The sequence below is a fragment of the Rhineura floridana genome, chromosome 8 (assembly GCF_030035675.1).
Source record: "Rhineura floridana isolate rRhiFlo1 chromosome 8, rRhiFlo1.hap2, whole genome shotgun sequence".
Taxonomy (NCBI): Eukaryota; Metazoa; Chordata; class Lepidosauria; order Squamata; family Rhineuridae; genus Rhineura; species Rhineura floridana.
The window spans coordinates 5,312,040-5,335,543 of NC_084487.1; the positions used below are offsets into that span (position 1 = coordinate 5,312,040).

At 46.2% G+C, this 23,504-nt stretch overlaps 1 protein-coding gene across 2 annotated transcripts; it reads right to left on the minus strand.

Annotated features, from left to right (window-relative positions):
- Positions 1-1,105: 1,105 nt before the first annotated feature.
- Positions 1,106-22,327, minus strand: ASB13 (ankyrin repeat and SOCS box containing 13). Of its 2 annotated transcripts, XM_061582656.1 has the most exons (6): positions 22,007-22,327; positions 15,871-16,058; positions 12,707-12,857; positions 9,323-9,457; positions 5,156-5,347; positions 1,106-2,809 (listed from the first exon to the last, which is right to left on the minus strand). In XM_061582656.1, exons 1-6 carry the CDS (start codon positions 22,050-22,052, stop codon positions 2,682-2,684), a joined length of 840 nt encoding a protein of 279 aa, XP_061438640.1. In that variant the 5' UTR covers positions 22,053-22,327; the 3' UTR covers positions 1,106-2,681. The 2 variants fall into 2 exon arrangements, with proteins under 2 accessions (XP_061438640.1, XP_061438641.1); XM_061582657.1 differs by lacking the exon at positions 9,323-9,457.
- Between the last annotated feature and the right edge of the window lie 1,177 nt (positions 22,328-23,504).

A 23,504-nucleotide genomic window follows, 5' to 3' on the forward strand; every position in this document is an offset into this window, starting at 1 on the left:
TCCAAGCTGGTGGCTATTACTGCATCTTGTGGGAGCAAATTCCATAGTTTAACTATGCGCTGAGTAAAGAAGTACTTCCTTTTGTCTGTCCTGAATCTTCCAACATTCAGCTTCTTTGAATGTCCACGAGTTCTAGTATTATGAGAGAGGGAGAAGAACTTTTCTCTATCCACTTTCTCAATGCCATGCATAATTTTATACACTTCTATCATGTCTCCTTTGACCCGCCTTTTCTCTAAACTAAAAAGCCCCAAATGCTGCAACCTTTCCTCGTAAGGGAGTCGCTCCATCCCCTTGATCATTCTGGTTGCCCTCTTCTGAACCTTTTCCAACTCTATAATATCCTTTTTGAGATGAGGCGACCAGAACTGTACACAGTATTCCAAATGCGGCTGCACCATAGATTTATACAACGGCATTATGATATCGGCTGTTTTATTTTCAATACCTGGGTCCATCTAGCTCAGTATTGTCTATACTGACTGGCAGCGACTGCCCAGGCTTTCAGGTAGGGAACATTCCTAGCCCTGGCTGGAGATTTTATTTGCTGATTAAATGGTGTCCCTCCCTTCCTCCCAAAGCAGCCCATGGCAGTAATAAAAAGAAAATAAAACATATTGGGAATAATTAACATAATCTAAAAACATTCCTTCTGGTGATAATCCTTGGCTGAGTTTGAAAATGATGCTGCTAAGGTGCTGTCGATGTGACTGGGAAACTTGAAAAGTGACAAAATTCTAGCTGCTTCTGTAATGATAAAACTCAACCGAAGGCTGGTGTCATTATATCCATCTAGTAGATATATTGGAAAGTTGTTTGTTCTCTGAACACCTCTTAAGATATCGCAACCAAATTGGTTCTTGAGATCAAGGAGGAGTTTTTTTATCTATATTTGGATACACATGGATGCCATTTTGAATCAAAATGGTGGACTGAACCTTTCAGAGCTGCACTGGTTTTCAAAACTGCGCTGATTTTTTACCTTGAAGGTTGAATGCAGCTCTCAGGCTGAAGAAAAAAAAAAGTCTCCAGGTCCTGGTTATATGTACAGATTCAGATGAGACAAAATTGCGCAGGGCAAATAAACCCAAGATTCCAGCCATCATACAAGAAAAACTGAGTTTTATTCGTGCCTCAGTACATGAAGACAGAGGACATTTCACACCATCCATTGAAGAGGTAGTCACCAAAGGATACGCTGCTTGTCTCTGACGACTGGGCTCTCGTTGCAAAATAAAATGACTATGTATCCACACGGCAAAGAGCATGCGCCACTGTCCACTGGCTACACCCACCCAAAACCGCCCTGGGCTCCTGCTGGGAGGAAGGGCGGGATGGAAATCAAATAATAAATAAATAAATAACACCGTGGATGCCAAGAAGCAAGACCTACAGTGCCAAAGAACTGCAGGATACCAGCTCGGGTTTGTACAGGTGCAAATGCCAGTGCTGCAGTGGAATGTTGCACACAGGAAGCCGCCGCCTTATATTAGACAGACCATTGGTCCACCTGTAGCTCAATACTGTCTAGACCAGCCTTTGCCAATCTGTCACCCTCTAGGACTTTTGAACTACAACCTCTATCACCCCAGCCAGTATGGGGCTGTTGTATGTCCAAAACATCTGCAGTGGCACCAACTAGGCAAAGGATGCTCTACACTGACGGGGAGCCAGTCTCCAGGGTTTCAGACAGGGAGGCCACATTCACACTGTACATTTATTCCACTATTATTCTACTTTAGTCATGGTTTCCCCCAAAGAATCCTGGGAAGTGTAGTTTGTGAAGGGTGCTGAGAGTTGCTAGGAGACCCCTGTTTTCCTCACACAGCTACAATTCCCCAAGTGGTTTAATAGTCAGTCCTTTTCCCCAGAGAAGTCTGGGAACTGCAGGTCTGTAAGGGGACTATGACTTCCCTAACAACTCTCAGTATCCTTCACAAACTACATTTCCCAGAATTCTTTGGGGGAAACCATGACTGTTTAAAGTGGAATAACAGTGGAATAAATGTACAGTGTGAATGTGGCCGGAGTCTTTCCAGCCCTACCTGAAGATGTTAGGGCTTGAACCTGGGAAACTAATGCATGCAAACAGGTGTTCTGCCACTGAGCTGTGGCGCTTCTCGTGACAGGATACTGGTAAGAGCTTAACCCCTAGTAAGTGTATTTAGGTTTGCAGCCTAAGACAAGGATGGGGAACCTGTGGCCTTCCAGATGTTGCTCGACTCCATCTCTCATCCATCCTGACCATTGGTTCTGCTGGCTGGGGTATGATAGGAGCTGGAGTTCAACAATATCTGGAAGGCCACAGGTTCCCCATCACGGGCCTAAGGGGAAGAACTATTGAGTCGCTGCTTCAACGCTCACATCCATCTTGTGATGCAAGCAGTGTGATCTCTCTGCCTCCACCAACCCCCAGCTGGATAATACAGTGTCGTTGCAAGGATGACTGATGGGCGTGCAACATTTTGCGTGCTTCAAAAAAGCAACTCTAAACATACTATGATTATGGGAACTGGCTGTCAATGGAGGCGCCCCACGTGTCCACCTTCAAACTGCAGAAGTCTCATAAAGAGTATTTACAACCATTAAATCACAGCCATTTCTTTTTGGGAGAGTTGCCTGAGATTAACGTGACCAAAGCTTCCTAGTGTGAGATCTACTTGATGCTGTTGTTGAGCGGCTCACTTGTAGGAGAGGAATTCGATTAATCTCGGAGGGATGTGGAGCTGGGGGATCTTCACCAGGGCTTGCCGGCCGATGGAGTGCCTCAGATTGAGTCGGCAGAGCTGGGATAGGCTCAGCGGCATATCTGGGGTGGGAGAGCGGATGGGGTGGGGAAGAGAGGAAAGGAAAAGAGGAAGAAATCAAAAGAATCATTGCAGAACACTTCCCTACGGACAAAAGCTGTTGGTGTAAAGCTACTCAAAGCAGGGGCACAAGAAAGATATTGGATGTTTGCAAGGACTCATATTCATCCTTGAACCTGCAGCCTGAGTTATGTCAGGGAAGAATTGTAGCCAGGCATATAATAGGTGTTATTTATAGCTCGATTACTGAGCTATGGCCCATCCCATAATCTGAAGCTGCCCTATACGTCGCTGCTGACGTTGGCCAGGAGTTGCCTGCTCTCCTGAAAATGGAAATGGACGGCCTTCGAATCGATCCCGACTTATGGCTACCCTGTGAATAGGGTGTTCATGGTAAGCGGTATTCAGAGGGGGTTTCCCATGGCCTCCCTCTGAGGCTAGTCCTCCCTGGCTGGCTAGGCCTGCTCAGCTTGCCACAGCTGCACAAGCCACCCCTTCCTTGTCCGCAACTGCCAGCTGGGGGGCAACTGGGCTCCTTGGGACTCTGCAGCTTGCCCACGGCTGCACAGAGGCAGGGCACATAACCCCTGAGCCACTCCCTGTGGGGGGGATCTTTAGCTGGCCCTTGACATCCAGGAGACACGAGCAGGGATTTGAACTCAGAGACTGTGGACTCCCAGCCAGGCTCTCCTCCCCACTGTGCTATACCAGCTGCTCTCCTAGACAGCCATAATATACATAGACAGAACGATATAACTGTTATAAGAACTGTGACTTTAAAAAATTTGTGCTGGGGCATGCTTTTTCCTCCTCCCTCACACTCCTTTTTCCTTGCGTGTCATCCCTTCTTAGATTGTGAGCCTCATGGCTGGCACCGCCTTAGTACCAATTTTTGTAAGCTGCTCTGAGTGCCTTTTTCAGCTAATGGGCAGGGTATAATGTTGGCATTAGGCCGTACTGCCTAAGGATGTTTTCATCAGGTCTGAATGAGTTACAAGCATGTGTCTTGAGAAGCAGTCTTATCTGCTGTGCCTGGCTTGAGAGCAGACTTTCAAGGCCAAACAGGTTGTCATGGTAACGGGTAATGCCTTAAATAATAAACATAGTCCAACCATGGATCCATGGAGTCCAGTACTGGGCAGGGAAATATCTGTCCCATCGTCTCCTACCTAAGACCCTTTTAACTGGAGATGTGGGGAGGATTGAACCTGGGCCCTTGCACATGCTGCAGCAGACTCTCCTCAGAAAGACATGGCGCGAAGGTAGTTCCAGGTCTCTGCTTAGCATGGTCCTAGAAAGTTCTTCTTAACCTCCAGCCTAAATCTCATCCCTGGCCTCTCTCTCTCCTGCCCCTTCCTCCAGGTCTAAAGTTTATATTATAAGCTTCTTTGGGTAAAGAGTTTCCTTTTCTTGCTCAAGACATTCTGCAAAAGTGCCACAAACATTGATGGGGGGGGGGAGCCTCAGAGCCAAGGGCTGAATGCGGCCCTCGAGGCTGCTCTATTCGGCCCTGAAGACTCTCCTTAGGCAATGTGCCCTCCCTAGGATATCCCCCTTCTCTCCAGGCCACTCCCTTCACCAGCCCTGCTCGACACCCTTCCTGGAGAGCTTTTGGCTGTCTGCAATGTGTCCTTTGACTGTAATAACACCTCTTGCTTGCTTGCTTGGGCAAATTCAGAAGTGCAGGGTTCCTTCATGATACTCACAGCCACAACCTCTCCCATCCGTTGTCGTCGTTGCTGGGTTGAAAACGAAATCCTTGCTAATGCCTTCTCCCACAACAACAGACATCCCTAGGAACCCATAAGCATGAAAGGGGAGGGTGCTAGCTACTGAAAAGAGTCTTCTCAGTGGCTGACTCACCTCCTTTCACTCCGATTGGCTCCAATTAGCAGGAAAGGACAAGGAAGCATGTTAGAAGACTCTTCTCAGTGGCTAACACACTCCCCTTTCATGCTGATTGGTTCGTAGGACGCTGGAGACACAGGGAGCCTTCTGGGACCCTGCTCCCCAAAAGGTAAGCGGTCTAAAGGAAGAAGACAACCTAATAATAATAATAATACAAAAGCTAGGAAATATAGGAATATAGGCAGCTGCTTATATACAGTTGACAATACAAGAGATATTATAATCACAATTTGCTCCACCCACTTTTGCCTCTGACTCCACCCTCCAGTTCCCCAGCCCTGCGCTAGAGAAATACATGCCAGCTGCATATATTCAAGAAAGAGCAACATGGGACACAGAACGTGGGAAGGCCCATCATCATCAGCGCACAATAAGCAAGAGGAATGAGGTGGTGAAAGGGGCTGCAGCTATCAGCTCTAGGGTGGCAAGACGTCACTCACTTTCGTAATACTCAAAGCATTTGGCTGCTGAGCTGCTCTTCCAGGTGTAGTCGGAAGGTTTCTTTCCCCGGTTGTCCCTGGCATAAATGTTTCCCCCAAATTCAACCAGCATCTCTACCAGGTCTGCGTTTTTCACCTTGGCAGCGTGATGGAGGGCAGTCTCGTGAAGTTTGGCTGCATTCACATTGGCCCCTGACCGCACAAACAAACAAAAAGGAACCCGGTCAATTTAGGAGGAAAGTTAGCGCTACCTGTTGCTTTTCTGTAGAAGTTAAATCTTTGCCTAAAGAAAGATGGATGGGCTGCTTAAAGCACTATGGCAGCCTTCCCAAACTTGGTGCCCTCCAGATGCTCTGGACTACAGGCTGGGGCTGATGGGGGAGTTGTCTAAAACCAGGGAAGGGATCCATTGGCTGGTGCCAGTTCGAAAGCATTCCTTCAACCTAACAGGCAGGCATCAGCTGGAGTTCGTTCTCTATCCGTTAGATGCTGCTTTTACCGATCTGCGTGTTTCTTTGGCTTGGAAAAAATATCAGTATATTAACATTAATATTAATATTTTTAAAGGAAACATAAATAAATTACCATTCTTACAATCGATGTTTTAGAGGTGGATTTTTTTTTTAAAGTCCATTTTCCAAAATAGCTGTAGAAATTTGCTACATTAAAATCCAATCCAAGCGATTGAGAATAAGAGAATTAAGGGAAAATTCTGTACGAAATCCAAAACATCTGGAGAGGACCAAGTGGGGAAGGGTGGGCTATGGGAACTTAGTCTGATTACAGCCTGAATAGGAAGTGTGTGAGATTCGACAAACACAAACAGCAGAAAGACCCACATATATGAACATGAACATGACAATGTACTCCACAAGCATATTGAAAAAGGGAAATAAACACATAATACAAACAGGGCAATGGACAATACACGATGGAACAACTGGTTATGGATCCGCCTCAATCAACGAGTCTTTTTCAAATATGTCCCAATAATCTCAAGTCCTTGGGAAAACTATTTACAGCATACTACATCTTAGTACAGTAGGGCCCCGCTTATATGGCAGGTTCCATTCCGGACCCCCGCCGTAAAGCGGAAATCGCCGTAAGGCAGAACCCCATTGACTTTAATGGGGCGCACCGCGCAAAAATGCCACAAAAGGAGCAAAATCGGCTTTTAAAGAGAGAAGGAAAGCCGCCGCATTAGCGGGATGCCGGTAAGCAGGGCCCTACTGTATCCAAAATCCTCAAGGGCATCCCAGTCTGCATCTGTGTTGGAATTGCTTTTTAATATGTTTTTAAAGCTTTTTTTTTTTTTAAAGATGTGTTTAATGCCCCTTAGGGAATGATTTTATGCCTTCTGTGTTAATTTTTACCTCAGTAGTCCCTTCTGTACCATTCCCTATATATGCATATACGTGTGTATGTGTGCGTATATGTATATATATTATTTTATGTATTTTAATTGCATTTTATGTATTTTAACTTGTTTTAATGTTTTTGTGATTTTCATTGTGTACAATTTTATTATGTACGTGCTCGGTTTTATTGTAAGCCGCCCTGAGTGCCCTATTATAGGGTAGAAGGGGGGGATAGAAATATTTTAAATAAATAAATGAATACAGAAATGTAAAGCTTTTAAAAAAATGTTTTTAAAGATGTTTTGTTTTTAATATATTTTAAAGTCTGTTTTTATGAAGTGCTTTTGATTGCCGCTCTGGGCTCCTACTGGGAGGAGGGGCGGGGTATAAATCAAATAATAATAATGGGCATCAATGGCTAATAAGGAGTTTTTTTAACTGAGCAGCTGTCTTTCTTGTTAATGGGCTGTTCACCGCAAACATAACTTGATGTTATATACCACATGTTTTGCGAAATTCACAACTGATATAAAGTTATAAACTTGCCTATGATGCGGATTGCTTTTTATTTATTTATTTATTTACAAAGAAGCCCAGGGCCGCAAACAAAAGCACTAAAAACACTTTAAAACATCATAAAAACACACATTAAAATACATTAAAACAAAACAACTTTAGAAACATTTTTTAAAAGCTTTGAAGACTTTTTTTTTTAAAGGTTAAAAAACATATTGTTTTAAAAAAAAGTTTAAAAGCATATTAAAAAGCAATTCCAGCACAGAAGCAGACTGGGCTTTTAACACAAATTACATTCATCCTTTCTTCCCAGGACATGAAAAGAATGTACACAGTCTCCGTAGGTCACAATTTATACTTGCTGTGAACATACTCTCTTCTGTGACTAATCTTTTGTAAATGGAAACATTATTTATCCATGACAGAGCTACAATTCCCAGCACCCCTAAGAGGCTACAGTTCCCAGGATTCATTCAGGAAAATAATGTGCTTTAAATGTACAGTGTGTGCGCAGCCCAAGATTGTAGTCATACAGAATGGTGCGTGGAAACATTTTTGGCCTCTAACTACACTGGGGTGGGGGTGGGGGGAGGAACAGTTGTGGCCCACCAACTACTGTTGGACTCCCAACTCTCATGGCCAATGTTCAGCGATGATGGGAGTTGTGGCTCAGCAACATCTGGAGGGCCACAAGTTCCCCACCCCTAGACTACTTATCAAGGCTAGCACCAGGCATGACTGGGTCTTGGGCACTAGCCTGATCCGGGCCCACGGCACTGTAGCCCAACTCACCCATACAGGTGGTGCAGGGCTAATAAGCCCACCAGCGCATCCCACCTACCTCTCCTGTCCCTGTGAACGCAATGTGTGCTGCACACACTGTTGGCGTGTGCGTGTATAGATCATACAAGGATGGAATCCAAGAGTCGCATAGAACACACACGTGCCTGCCATCAACCAAGATGGCAGCAGGGGCATCAGCCCCTTAGGGAAGCCTCTGCCACCATCTTGGTTGATGGCAGGCAAGTGTGTGCAGCACGCATGTCATTCACAGGAACGGGAGAGGTAGGGGTGTGTGTATGTCAGCTTATTGAAGCCCACACTGTATTGAGAGGGTGCCTGGGAGCTCCCTCTGCGCAATCTGTGGCAGCGCACTGCGCTAGACGCTGCATGATTTTTAACTGCATTTTTATTCCTGCTCGTATTTCTTACCTTGCATTTTATTCCATTGCAATCAGCATTCCATAGCATTCAATCTACAATAAAATAAAACGCAATGGAAGAAATAAATGAAGGAATGAAATGCAATTAAAAATCATTATGAATGTTTAAGTAGACACGCTGCAGGCCACCTGAATGAAGGGTACAAGCAGCTGGTGATCCGTGGACCACGGTTTGGGAACCCCTGCACTATATTGCAGAAGAAAAAATAGTATGAAATCTACCATTCATTAACACACAATGAAATGAAATGAAAATAAAACACAGGCACCCATAACAGCTATGGGAAGCTTTGACAGCACGCTAACACACGTAGAACAGCATCCAGATGTTCTCAGTGGCTGCCCCTGAACTACGCAACGCCTGTCCCCTTTTAGGACCATCAAATCCTGTACCTCTCCATTTTCAATCCTTCACAGAAGACCATTCTGTTTGCCTTCATCTCCCAAAGCCCAGGAATTAATCAGGTAGAAGGCTATTTTTAATATATGGTACATGGCTCATCGAGAGCCAGTGTGGTGTAGTGGTTAAGGTGTTGGACTACAACTTGGGAGACGAGGGTTCAAATCCCCACAGAGCCCTGAAGCGCACTGGGTGACCTTGGGCCAGTCGCTGCCTCTCGGCCTCATGAAAACACTATTCATAGAGTCGCCATAAGTCGGAATCGACTCGAAGGCAGTGCATTTACACCTACATGGTTCATCCTTCACCTTTGAGACAGCCAGCTTCTCGTACGTGACGAAGGCCTGGCTGGATGAGGCAAAATTGTGCAGAGAAAACTACATGTGGCGCAGCTCTCGCTACAAACATGCCAGCCGCCCAAAGACAGGGACGAGAAGCTACCTTATAGTGAGCCAGACCATTGGCCCATTTAGCTCAGTACTGTCTACACTGACTGGCAGCAGCTCTTCAGAATTTCAGGGCAGGGGACACTCCTAGGCCTATCTGGAGATGCTGGGGATTGAACCGGGGCATTCTGCATGCAAAGCAGGTTCTCTGCCACTGAATTATGCACCATCCCTATTAGGGGTACAGACAGTGGGGAGATGTGTGCTTGCCCAAATCCCCACACCTGCGTTGAGCAGTATCTTCACGCAGTCTAGATGCTCTCTAGCACATGCCACATGCAAGGGGGTCCCAAAGTGGCAATCGTGGGCTTCCAGGTTAGCACCAACGTCGACCAGGAGACGTACACACTCAGCGCTGCCTTTGAAAAAGAACAGAGGAAGGCAAATCAATGGAGAACTTCTAGATTGTCAAGGACGCGGGGTGGGGGGGAGACCAGTGGCCCTCCAAATATTATTGGACTCCTCATTAGCCCCAGCCAGCATGTCCAATTGTCAGGGGGTGACGGGAGTTCCAGTTCAACAAGATCTGGAGGGCCACAGGTTCCCTGCTCCTGGTCTAGAGCACCCTTTCTCAACCTGTGGACTACACATCCCATAATCCCTGACCACGGGCAGGGACTGATGGGTGTTGTAGTTCAAATAAGAGCTTGAGAGTAGCAGGCTGGCAAAGGCTTATCTAATTCGGCAAGGTCTTGCAGCACCTTAAAGGCTAACTGATGTATTACGGCGTAAGTGGTTGTGGAATAGAGTCCGTGCCATCAGAAGCAAGTAGGGTGACTGTGAATCAGTTCCCCTCAAATCTAGGTGACTTAATTTGTACCCTATGCCAATTATGTGTTGGTTTTTATTATAGGTTGCATTGAGAAAGGATAAAACAACCCTCCTCCCTCCCCTGGCTGCTCTCTTTCCCATTCCAAATCACTTCTTTTGAAGCTTTTTTTTTACTAACAAGCAAACGAGCCTTTGGGTTTTCTGTCCATGCTTTTTGAACCCTCAAAGGCAAAGTAAAAATTAAGACATTTATATACTGCAAGATGTATAAGGCTGTAAACCTATCTCCACTTTCCTGGGAGTAAATCCCATGGAGCACAATGAGCCTTACTTCTGAGTAAACATGCATAAGATTGCACTGTTAGTTTCGATCATAATTTGCCTTTCCTTTTCTTATGCATGGAAATTCCTTACTATATTCATTACTGTATGTAGTTTGGTGCCTTTTTTATAAAGTGTGTGTGTGGGGGTTAGTCTGAATGCTTTTAGATTGCATTCTATCTCCACCTCAGATACTGATACCGCTGTAAACCAAATAAATGCAAATTTTCTCCTAACTCTTTCTGAAAATAAAACTATTGTCCTTTTTTAGGTAATGTACTTTAGGGTTGGAGGTTAAAAGGAGGGGAGGGGGGAAGTGATGTGGGATTCAGAAGGAAGAGAAAGACAGCAACCAGGATAGGAGGGATGGAATCTGGAATCAGGAAGGGGGAAATGTAGTGTTGGCAACCAGGGCCGGTGCCAAAGGGTGGCCAGGTTGGGCCCTGGCTGAGGGCCCCACAGTCCACAGGGGCTCCTGAAGGGCCCCTTGTTAGGGTGGGGAAGTAGCACTCCCCTTCCGTGATTGGATCGCAGGGAGGGAACTGCCCTCCCTCCTGCTGGCCTGCCCGCATCTGCTTGCTTGCTCCCCCCCCACTCACCCTCCTGCCCCCTGCTTACTTGGTCACTCACTTGCCCACCCCCACCCGCCTACACGCTCACTGGCCCTCCCGCCCCCTACTCGCTCCCCCCACTCGCTCACCCACCCCTGCTTGCTTGCCCCCTGCCCCACCAACCACCCGCTCGGTAGGTAGGTAAATGGGGTGTGCATGCGTGCTTGCGAGTGCAAGGGCCCAGGGCAGGCTGGTGCCCAAGGGCTCCAGCATGCCCAAAGCCAGCCCTGTTGGCAACCCCCAGCTTATAGCAGCCATCTGAAAGATTTGGCCTTACTGGGGGCTTCTCAGGTGTGGGCCTCTGCTCCCTGCTGCAGGAGACATACAGCAAAGGTCCAGGAAGTCTAAATTTTCACATCTCCAACCAAAAACTCTTACAAAAAAAAAAGGTTGCTTCTAGAAGACCTGTTTATTGAGCATTAATCCTGATTTGTTGATTAGACAATGCCATCTGTTTGTTGAGCAGTCATTCTGATTTGTTTGCAAGGAAGTTAGACGATGAGTGAAGCTAGTGTATATTTTTGGGAATCACTCTGTGTTGTGATTCTGACTGTTTTTAATTGTTTTTAACATTGTATTTTAAAATTCTTGTAACCCACCCGGGACCTCTGGGTGAGGGCAGGCAATAATAATAATAATAATAATAATAATAATGGGCTACTTTGCAGCGCTGATGGAGCCCACACTCTTATCCATTGAGTATACCTTCAATGTGGGCATAACAAGGATGGATTCCATTTGCATTGGCACTGCAGTTTTTATCATGCATAAAAATTCAGGAAATACACGTATTTTGGGCTATAAACTAAGCCCTGATTTAGAAAAATCATGAACTATCTTTGCCACTGCTGTTTTTTGGTTTTTTTGTAAACACATTACTGCCCCCAAATCCTATATTCCTGAACTGCTTTTCCTGGAGTGGCGATCACGTCTCCACCAAGGAAGACAACTGCCTTAAAAATGAACCAGGAAGTTCATTCTCCAGACAATGGGTGTGACATTCTAACTTCTTTTTTCTCTATATGTTTAGCGTTGCTTCCTTAAATGTCAGTTGCAGCCAGGGCCAGCTCCAGGAGTGCCAGGGCCCTTGGGTATCAGCTTGCCCTGGCCCCCGGCATGTGTGTGCGCGCGCATGCCTACCTTTCTGCTTGTCTTTTACTATTGCCCTTAACGAAGATGGCAGCTGTGGTTTCCCTAACAGGATGACGCCTCCGCCGCCATCTTTGTTGATGGCACGCGTGCATGCTACACGCGCACATCTCCGCCATCAGCTAAGATGGTGGCACGGACTTCAGTACATTAGGGAAACCGTGGCCGCCATCTTCGTTAAGGGCAATGGTAAAAGACAGCAGAAAGGTAGGTGGGGGTAGGTGGGGGTAGGTGGGGGTGTGGGGCGGAAGGGGAGTGGAGGGGCAGCTGAGGGGCTCCCTGTAGCTCCAGGGGCCATCGGGCCAGTGCCCAACCTGGCAGCCCTTTAGAACTGGCCCTGGACACAGCTATAACTTCACTCATTGGCTAAGAACACCAGAGGGTGGGAGCATAGGCTAATTTCTCACAAAACAATTGGCCAGAATAGTGCCTATGTTTTTTGCCTTGAATCTGGGGTTCTATAGAGAATAGAGACTTGATTTTTTTTAAATGGAATCTGAGGATCTGGGACAGCTAATGTTAGCATGGCTAGAATCTGGGAAAAACCTGCATAACTGGACAGTATGGCAACTACAATAAAGTGGTCCTCAGAACAATTTGTGTTGCACACTTGCTCAAACAGTTGAACTCCACCAAAGCCAATGGTGGTTCCATGTCAGTGGGGCAGTAGAATCCACTCTGGGTTTTAGTCCACCAGTGCCATTGACCAGGTTGCCAGGAACAGTGTATTTCAGCCATGCTAAGCTGCCGGCTTACCATTCATGCAGGCCTCATGAAGGGGAGACGCTGTGTAGAGCGGAGGGTTGACTTTGGCTCCATGAGACAGCAGAACCTTCACACAGTCTATGCTACCAGAGGCACAGGCATCGCAGAGAGGGGTGCTACCATCGATGTTCCGGGCATCCACCTGTGACATCAGAATAAATCACTGTAAACCTTTATTGTAATTCAATGAGTGATCTTGGAGATGACAGAAGTGACAAAGGCTGTGATTGTCATGGGCCCCATGGAGAACCTTTGGCAGTATTGGGAGAATGGGGAGGGGGTTGCAGATGTTGGAGAAGGGTCTGGTGAGATCATGGAGGAAGTGCTTCCTGAAATCCTTGTCAGCCCTGAGCCCAGTCGTCCTGTTAGTGTTTCTGCCGATGAAGGCCTCAGCAGCCACCCCCTCGCCTGCAGAGGAGAGTGAGGAATGTAGTCTACCATCATCAGACACCTAGTCCAGACATATTCGTTCAGCAGCCAGGCATTGATGAATGTGCTAGACAATTGCAGAGGGATAAGGAGGGGGAACCTCTTACAGAGTCAGAGTCAGAGTTGACAGTTTCCTCAAGGTCACGCAGATGGGAGAAGAGATGGTTGCAACTTGAGAAATAATCCTCTTTTCCCAGGATTTTTTCCCAGGAGAAGCCTCCGCCTTGCTTCAAAGATTGGAAAATGCTAGATTTAGTTCATGCAAGTAGACTGCCCGTCCCCCTTTCTCTTATTTGGAGCGTCTTGGGGTGAAAGCTTTGTTGCAACAACTTTCTGATGCTTCCATAGCCTAGTTACATCTGCTGGTGTTCTATATACTTATCCATGCCCAGTATGTTTTAATGCTACATCCCTGTGCTAACCTCTGGAATAAAAAACTGTGCAAAACCCAGTTTTCGAGTCTTGAGTCTGCTTCTCTGGTTGGGAGCCAGGACAGCGACTGACTCAACTTCCTGCCAGTCAGTGAGTGGCTGGCCACACAGAAGGGCCTCTGTCATTGGCTGAGCTGCTCTGACTCTAAGAAAGGAGCAGAAGCGGAGCAGGCAGGCGATCCTAAGAAGGAAGGTGTATAAAAGTTATTTATTTATTTAGTTTATTTAGAGCACTTCCTCTCAAAGGGACCCCATGGTGGCAGATACAGCAATGATAAGACAAAAAAAAAATGTATTCCAAAAACAGTTAAAAAACAATCTCTCAACCAGTGGTCTCCAACCTGCCAGGAACAGTGTCTTTCAGCCATCAAATAACTGGGGAAACAGGAATATCTTTCTCCTGAAAGTCACTAATAAGGAAGACAGATATACCTCACCAGGGAGGGCATTCCACAAAGAGGGTACTGCCACTGAAAAGGCCCTGCCATGGATCAATGCCAACCGGGCAGACCCCGGTGGCGGCACCACCAACAAGGCAGTTGTATAAACAACAACACAACCCCAAGAGCCAAGGAAAGAAAGCTGGACGAGGGGAGTGCTTCAGGAGAATGAGGGGGGGAGGAGTCAAGAGGCAGGAAGTGGTAGATAGGAGAGGTGGACATAATAATACCGAGCATTTATACAACAAGTTGTAAAGATTATCTTATTGTAATCTTTACAGCCAGCCTGTAAGGTAGGCCAGTTGTTACCCCCATATTGCAGATAAGTAGCAAAAGAAAACCAACTGGCTAAGGCTACCTTGTTTGCCTGTGGCGGAGGATAGAGCTGAATCAATGACTTCCTGGTTTGAAGCTAGACTTGTGTCCCTATGCAACATGAACTCTCATGGGCAGGGAGGCCTCCCAATTTGCTCCCGGGCCCAATTCAAAGTGCTGGTTTTAAGCTTTAAAGTTTTACATGGTTCAGGGCCTCCATGCCTACAGGACTGCCTGTCCCCATATGAACCTGCCTGGAGCCTGAGATCATCATCTGAGAGCCGCTGTGATGTAGTGGTTAGAGTGTTGGTCTAGGATCCATGAGACCCAAGTTCAAATCCTTACTTGACCCTGAAGCTCACTGGGTGACATTGCAGCCTAACCTACTTCACAGGCTTGTTGTGAGGATAACATTGACAGCAGGGTGAACCCGTGGATTCTACTTTGGGCTTCTTGGAGGAAAGGTGGAGTTATAAACATAATCAAGCAATCAATAAAATAATCTGAGGCCCTTCCTTGCATGCTGCCTCTGAGGGAGGTCTGGGGGGCAACAATGGGCAAACAAACCTCTCTAGCAGCTTCCCATTTAAAGAATGCTTTCCCCAGTGAGGTCCACCTGGTGCCATCATTAACATCATTTCGGTGCCAGGTAAAAACTGTATCTCTTCTCCCATGTATTTAATGGATTATGATGATGTTGCGGGATGATATGTTCTGCTGCCAACGTTTTTTGTTGTTGTTTTACTGGGTCTGTTCTATGGGTTTTTGGTATGTTTTTTATTTATTTATTATTCATTTTCCACACACATATCTCAAGATGATGTACAAAATACAACAGAAACAGCTAAAAAATAGCAGCAGATAAAATTTAAAAACAAAAGGTTTATATAAAGAGAAACCAGAGTATTTTATTGCAATGTGCTGCTCTTTTCCTTTATTTCTGAGTTTATGTTATTAAAATCCTGTAAGTCACTTGGAGACTCTTTATGTAGCAAGTGACTAACAAACTGGAATAATAATAATAATAATAGATTTGTTAGTTGCTTGCTACCTGAAGGTCTCAGAGTGACTTACAACACTGTTAAAAACATAAATATATTATACCATAAAAGCAAAACAAAAACCAGCAAAACAACAACATCCCCCTGAACCGCAACAGGAACCTTTGCCGGCACACTAATAGCAAACAGCAACATCTTAATCTATCAAAAGATAAGTCGTTACCTGTTGCCGAAAAGATGTCAACAAAGGCACCAGGCAGACTTAGCCCAGGAGCACCTTCAACAGACAGGGAGCCACTATTAATAACAATAGTTGTTGTTATGTGCCTTCAAGTCGGTTACGACTTATGGCGACCCTATGAATCAGTGATCTCCAAGAGCATCTGTCATGAACCACCATGTTCAGATCTTAATCACAATAGCTGAAGTTCATACGTCGAACCACTTGCTAGCTTTGCTTTAAGCAGCCCCGCCCACCTACTCACAGCTGGCACCAGGGTTGCTTTGCATCAGTGCTGCTCTTCCCCTGCGCCACGCACCTGGGCTCCTGCGGCAAGGAGGATTTTCACACACTGGGTCTGGCCACCCAGGCTGGCCTCGTGTAGTGGCGTGATGGAGTCGTAGGTGACCAGGTTGACGCAGGCTCCATTCTCTATGAGCTCCTGCAGCTGCAGAATCTCCCCGCTCCTGGCTGCTTCGTGAACTGGGGTCCTGTCTGCCCAAACTCCTGGGGAGGAAAGATCGAAAACGTGAGCAATTCTGTGGTTTGGAATAGGGAAGAAACAACCAAAGGGAGCACATTGGAAAAACAACCCAGTCTCCCTATACCCATCCTGAAGCGCAGCAACGCAATAGTACAGCATCTGCTTTGCATTCAGGAGGCCCTAGGTTCAATCCCTGACATCTCCAGGTAGGGCTTGGGGAGACTCTGAAATCCCAGGGAGAAGCTGCCAGCCAGTGTAGACAATATGGAGCTAGATGGAACAGCGCTGTGGCTCCAGCCAAAGGCAGATTCCTAGGATCCTAAAAGCATTGCTGAAATGATAGTTGGGGAAGGGCTGTAGCAATGTCTCTCTCAGCTCTACCTGGAGGTGCTGGAGACTGCACACAGAAGGTCCCAGCTTCAATCTCCAGCACCTCCAAGTGAAGCTGAGAGAGACCCCTGCCTGAAATTCTAGAGAGCTGCTGCCAGTCAGTGCAGACAATACTGAGCAAGATTGAAGAATGGTCTGACTCAGTGTAAGGACGCTTCCTATGTTCCTATGAATTTCTCTGTGCAGGTCCAAAGTAAGGGTGCTCCAAGATACCTTAGGAGTCCCCCCTGCAACACAGCGTATCAAAAGATGGACCAACAAGACTCTTTGCAGAATCAGACCTGGGAAAGAGATTTGTAAAGAGTGGATCCAGGGCAGAATCAGGTCCTTGCATGACAGCAAAGCAGGATTGGGTCCAGGACAATGGTGAAACTGAGATCAAACCCACACATAGGCAGACGGCAGCAAAACAGTTTTATTTCCCGGAGATGGGTGTTGAAAGAGCCAACAGAGGAGGTATTGCAAGGACAGGTGGGCGCTGAAGGGCATGCAGATTCTAGGAAACCTATTTTGGTCCTTCTCAGTTCCCCTCTGCACTGCCAGTGCTCTTGTGACAGCAGATGATTACATCTCCTTTGAAGGCAGGAACATCACATGAATTTACATCATCCAACCATCTCCTTGGCTTCACTGAGAATGCATTGGGAGTTTATGGCATAGCAACAAAGTGCCACCCTGAGCTCCTTTGGAGGAAGGTGCAGGATATAAATCTCATAAACAAGCAATCAAACAAACAACATCTCTTGCTCCGCCTTTTTTTTTTGCTGCCTCTGGGCCCGCCCATCACTGGCATGTAGCCCCCAGAAGGTTGCCCAGAAGAGGATGTGGCCGTTGGCTTGAACAAGGTTCCTTACCACCGATTTAAAGTATCACATCTACTGCAGCCAAAACAATACTTTCCCTAGCCTTCCCAAGCCTCTTTTGACTGTCCTTGCCCCGCCTCCCCTTCCCTGCTCTAGAAATCATTTAAACTTTCCCCTAACACAGCTTAGAAAGCAAAGTTGCAAAGGTGACTTTTATAGCTTACCAGTGCAAATGCTACAGGTGCTTACTTCCGAATAAACATGTTTCGGATTGATCAGTAACAGCACAATCCTATGCAATTGTCATGGGCCAGCTGCCCTTATAGAACATTAATCAGGGATATATTTGCCCATCAGAGTTTGACTTAAGTGTGAGGTGATAAAGAAAAAGTCTCGGAGTTCAAAGAGCACTCTGCCCATTCTTTTCCTCCCTTTTAGTTTGACATTCAATTCTGGGAAGTTGGCCAAACGCCCAGGCGTGTGAATAAACAAAGATAAATAGGCTGACAGCCCATATATGGCTTTTCCTGCTCACTGGAGTGACGTATCTCCCTGTGAATTTAGGTATGTCCATACTAATAAGTGTGAGAATTCCCAGGGCACTGTGTCATTTCCTGTCACTTGTCCTTCATTTTTTCCGTATAAATTGTGTGTGTCAAGACCTCAATTTACCAGTCCTTTTCGACTGGTCCCTCATTTTTCAATTGGCCACTCCTCTGGACATGGTTCCTCATTTGACAAATTGCTGCTGAAAAGGTCAAGGCTTGCTTTGCCTCGGAACTTAGTAGGTGAGGAATTAGCCATCCCCCCGCCCTGTTTTGGATACTTAGATTTTACAGGATTTCTGGACTGATATGACTGTATCATTATATAACAGTATGCTTTAAAACTTGATTAATTCTAACAAATGTTCAACTGAACAGGCTTTGTGTAACGCCCTGCCATAGTCTATTATATTATTTTATCTTGAGAATTTAACTCTATTTACTGAGCAGAACCAGGAGGTATGTTACCTTTGTAACTCAGAATAATAATATAATAAATAATAAAATTTTATTTGTGAGTCGCCTATCTGGCCGAATCAACGGCCACTCTAGGCGACGTACAATTTCACAGTAAAATACAATAAAAGCCAATGAGGACCACAACAATAATTAATAATACCATATTACCATATTAAAAGCTAACCCACCCCAGAAGTCCCAGGTCTGAACAGCCAGGTCTTTAAGGCCCGGCAGAAACCTATCAAGGAAGGGGCATGGCGAAGGTCAAAAGGAAGGGAATTCCAGAGGATGGGGGCCACAATCGAAAATGCCCTCTCTCTGGTCCGCACCAGCCTCGCTATCTTAACTGGTGGGACCGAGAGAAGGTCTTGTGTGGCTGATCTCGTTAGGCGGCATAATTGGTGATGCTGGAGGCGCTCCTTCAGATAAACTGGGCCGAAACCATATAGGGCTTTAAAGGTCAACACCAACACCTTGAATTGGGCCCGGTAAACAACTGGTAGCCAGTGTAGATCTATTAACACCGGAGTGATATGATCACGGCGACGGCTGTTCTTAATCAAACGTGCCGCCGCATTCTGTATCAGTTGAAATTTCCGGACCGTTTTCAAGGGTAACCCCACGTAGAGCGCATTACAGTAGTCTAAGCGGGAGAAGACCAGGGCATGTATCACCCGTGGGAGCAAATGGGCAGGAAGGTAGGGTTGCAGCCTCCTTATCAGATGTAATTGATACCAAGCTGCCCGGCTCACTGCCAAGACCTGAGCCTCCATAGACAGCTGGGAGTCAAGAATGACCCCGAGGCTGCGGACCTAGTCTTTTAAGGGTAATCTTACCCCATTGAACACCAGGTCTATATCCCCCAACCTGCTCCTATCTCCCACGAGCAACACCTCGGTCTTGTCGGGATTTAGTTTCAGCCTATTCCTTCCCATCCATCCACTTACGGATTCCAGGCACTTGGACATGGTATCCACAGCCAACTCTGGTGAGGACTTAAACGAGAGATAGAGCTGAGTGTCATCCGCATATTGGTGGCACCGCAGCCCAAATCTCCTGATGATGGCCCCCAGCGGCTTTACATAGATGTTGAATAGCATGGGGGAGGGGATAGAACCCTGTGGCACTCCACAATTGAGAGGCCAAGGGTCTGAAACCTCATCCCCCAATGCCACCCGTTGGCATCTGTCTGAGAGATAGGAGTGGAGCCACCGTAAAACAGTACCCCCTATTCCTAATCCTTCCAGGCGATCTAAAAGGATACCGTGGTTGACAGTATCGAAGGCCGCTGAGAGATCCAGGAGGACGAGGAAGGTATATTCTCCCCTATCCAACGCCCTCCTCATATCATCCACCAGGGTGACCAAGGCTGTTTCAGTTCCATGTCCAGTCCTGAAGCCAGATTGGAATGGATCTAGGTAATCTGCTTCATCCAAGTGTGTCTGTAACTGTTTGGCCACCACTCGCTCAATCACCTTGCCCAGAAATGGTAAATTAGAGACTGGGCGGAAGTTATTCAACTCTTGGGGATCCAAGGAGGACTTTTTCAAGATGGGCTTTATAACTGCCTCCTTGAGGGCTAATGGCATTGCACCCTCTTCCAAGGATGCATTTACTATTGCCTTGATCCCTTTGCTCAGTCTCTCTTTGCAGCTCATAATGAGCCACGAGGGGCAAGGATCCAGCAGACAGGTTGTTGAATTAAGTGTGCATGCAATAAACATTATTAGTTATTCCGCTTTGAAGACCCCATTATTTTGCTGATATCCCTAGTCCTCAGAGAATCTTTGGTGGGATTTTCCTCTTTTGATCTGCCCCTCTGGATGTCTCCTATGTTCAGAGACAGTGAGCGCTTAGGCTACCACAGCGTTTGGCAAGTGAAGCTTTGCAGGGCCACAAAGTTAAAAGGGAACTTGTGTGAACCCTCAATCCTGTGCATGCACTAGAATGAGGCAGTCCAGACTATTTCATATGTTTACATAGACGTAAGTTCCACAGTCAGCTCATTTGAAATGTGGTGTTGGAGGAGAGCTTTGCAGGTATCATGGACCGCGAAAAAGACAAGTAATTGGGTGTTAGATCAAACTAAACCAGAACTACCTCTAGAAGCTAAAATGATGCAACTGAGGGTATTCATACCTTGGACACATCATGAGAAGACAGGATTCACTAGAAAAGACGATAATGCTGGGGAAAACAGAAGGGAGTAGAAAAAGAGGAAGGCCAAACAAGAGATGGATTGATTCCATAAAGGAAGCCACAGACCTGAACTTACAAGATCTGAACAGGGTAGTTCATGACATTGGTGGTCATTGATTCATAGGGTTGCCATAAGTCGTAACTGACTTGAAGGCATATAACACACACTCAAGTTCCACAGAATTCAACGGCACAATGCTCAAGTAAGTAGGAGTATTCTTATTACCCGTAAGGAAGCCCCACTGAACCCATTAGGACTTATATCTGAGTAGACACATCTAGGATTCTGCTGCATCTAATAATTTATGATATTTCTTAATTACTTTTGTACAGCAGAAGTTGGCACATGGGGAAATATTAAATAATGGAGTTGTAAATAAGCTACTGAATTGTCTGTTAAATAGTGATAATTTAGCACTTATACAAATGGACTGTAGGCTGAAAACTCAGTTTTTGTTACGTCAGTGACCCAAAATATTCATAAACAGCTTTACACTGGGACAGGTGGCTTGGGTTAACATAGTCTTGCAAACTAATTTTTAAGCACACATACCAAAAGCAAAACATCAGTAAATGATTAACAGTGGATCCCTATGCAGGTTTACTTAGAAGGAACTCCCACCTTGTCCAGTGGGGCTTACTCAAGAGATTCTAGTAAGTGCGTTTAGGATGGCAGCTTACAAAACTTTAAACCGGCCCCTCTCAGACCCATGCCATGTGACTGGCTTTGCTGTTGACTCCAGGAAGGTCAAGTGAGGCCACAGGAAAAGTTAGCTAGGGAAAGTCGATCAGTTTCCCGGCTTCAGGCTAGCATTAGGTGCACCTGTGGGTGAAGGAGAAATGCAAGCCTCGATCCAGCCCAAGTGAAGCACTTGAACAACCCAATCCTATGTGTGTTTACTCAGAAGTAAGCTCCACTGTGTCCATTAGGGCTTATTCCCTCAAGTTGCACAGAATTGCAGTTTGAGACCCCAGTCATTTCTGTGGGAATGCTAAGCATACATGCTATACATGTAACCTCCCCCCCCAAAAAAAAATAATGGGAACTGTACTTTGTTAAGAGTGCTGGGAATTGTAGCTCAGCCACTGTGAGGAGGGAAACTACAGTTTCTGGGATTCTTTGTCTGTGGGTGTGGGGGGATTGCGCTTTAAATGTCTGAACCTTTTCTGCTAAACTATGTGGCTAGGATCATGCACCCCCACACACTAATGTACTGACAAAAAAACCAGTATACACCAAATAAATAGGGCAATATTTATTATATCCCTTCTCCCCCCCCCCATCACAGTTGCATCTGGACGTTTCAGGCTTGATGAGATTGTCCAGCCCCAACAGCCTGAAAGGCCACTCTCAGGTCTAGCAGCATGAGAAGGCGAAGTCCCACCGGTACACAATGACTTGCTGCTACAGGTGAAGGAGAAGGAATGAGGCACCTGCTTCTCAGCTTCTCCCCTGGATTCCCCAGAAGCAGGTCCCCACCCGCTTTCCCTGCCCCCCGGTAACGTTTACAGCGTCCCCTCCCGCGGGCTTCTCCTTCAGCCCCGGGCAGCAGAACCCTCTCCACCCCGACTCACCAATCTCGCCCAGCAAGAAGCCGGTGGCCAAGGTCCTCTCCATCATTGCTCAGCCCAGACTACAAGTCCCAGCAGCCCTCAGCGAGGAGGCGCCCCCTTTGCTGGGGCTTATGCTGTTGTTGTTTGTTGCTGATCCAGAGACTTGGGGAACCCAATGACGTCAGGGCAGAGCGGTGTCGCAAAGGGCGCTGGGAGCCGTAGTTCTGCGCTGAGCCTCGGCCTCGCCTGGGATACGTAAAGCTGCAGAAAAAGGAGATTTTTTCCAACTGCAGAGTGTGTGCAACGGGCGGGGCATCGAGTTTCTTGCTTTCTCAGACACGTTCTACTTTCTTCCTGTTCTTTGTTCCCCACATTCATTTATTTATTTCCCTTCATGCCTTTCTTTCCTTTCTCCACATGTATTGCACAGGCCAGACGTCAATCAGCCTGACGCTGTTTTGCAATGAATTGAAAATATTTTCAGCATCATCGTTATAAATTTCATTTCTGAAGTTCTTCCTATGAGGACACCGGCAGCGATTTCACAATACAATAAAAACCGTATGCAGAACAAATGCTTATATATAAATAAGGTAGAACAGTGGCGTATATAAAAATAATTAAAATAATTATATATACAGAATTGAAACAGTTACATGTATAAAAACAACTGCAAATACATAAAACAATCGCAAATAAATTCAGATAACAGCCAGGATAAAAAATCCCCATAAAGATTGAAAAGGACTCTTTACTTGGATTGTGCTATATAATTTGTTTTGAGATGAATTGGTTGTGCAGTGTTAGTGGCTAGAGTGTTGGTCAAGGGACTGGGAAACCAGGCCCCCCCTACAGACTGGCATGTTCTTGCGGGTGTTTTCTGCAACATGTCCTTGACACAATACTAGTGCATTAGGACTATGTATGTATGTACTGCAGCCCCATGAGGAGAGACTGAAAGAACTGGGCATGTTTAGCCTGGAGAAGAGAAGACTGAGGGGAGATATGATAGCACTCTTCAAGTACAGGAAAGGTTGTCACACAGAGGAGGGCCGGGATCTCTTCTCGATCGTCCCAGAGTGCAGGACATGAAACGGGCTCAAGTTGCAGGAACCCAGATTTCGACTGAACATCAGGAAAAACTTCCTAACTGTTAGAGCCATATGACAATGGAACCAATCACCTAGAGAGGTAGTGGGCTCTCAGACACTGGAGGCATTCAAGAGGCAGCTGGACAGCCAGCCGTCTGTCGGGAATGCTTTGATTTGGATTCCTGCATTGAGCAGGGGGTTGGAGTCAATGGCCTTATAGGCCCCTTCCAACTCTACTATGATTCTATGACTTATGGTGACCCTATGAATAGGGTTTTCATGAGGCTGAGAGGCAGTGACTGGCCCACAGTCACCCAGTGAGCTTCATGGCTATGTGGGGATTCAAACCCTGGTCTCCCAGATCATAGTCCAACACCTTAACCACTACACCACACCTTAACCACTACGCCACACTTACCTAAACATTC

Coding starts and splice junctions, on each gene's coding strand:
- ASB13 (XM_061582656.1), bottom strand. CDS start 22,052: ATGATGGAGAGGACCTTGGCCACCGGCTTCTTGCTGGGCGAGATTG. Junction 12,858..15,870: donor TCCTTGCCGCAGGAGCCCAG/GTGCGTGGCGCA, acceptor CTGATGTCACAG/GTGGATGCCCGGAACATCGA. Junction 9,458..12,706: donor TCATGAGGCCTGCATGAATG/GTAAGCCGGCAG, acceptor TCTTTTTCAAAG/GCAGCGCTGAGTGTGTACGT.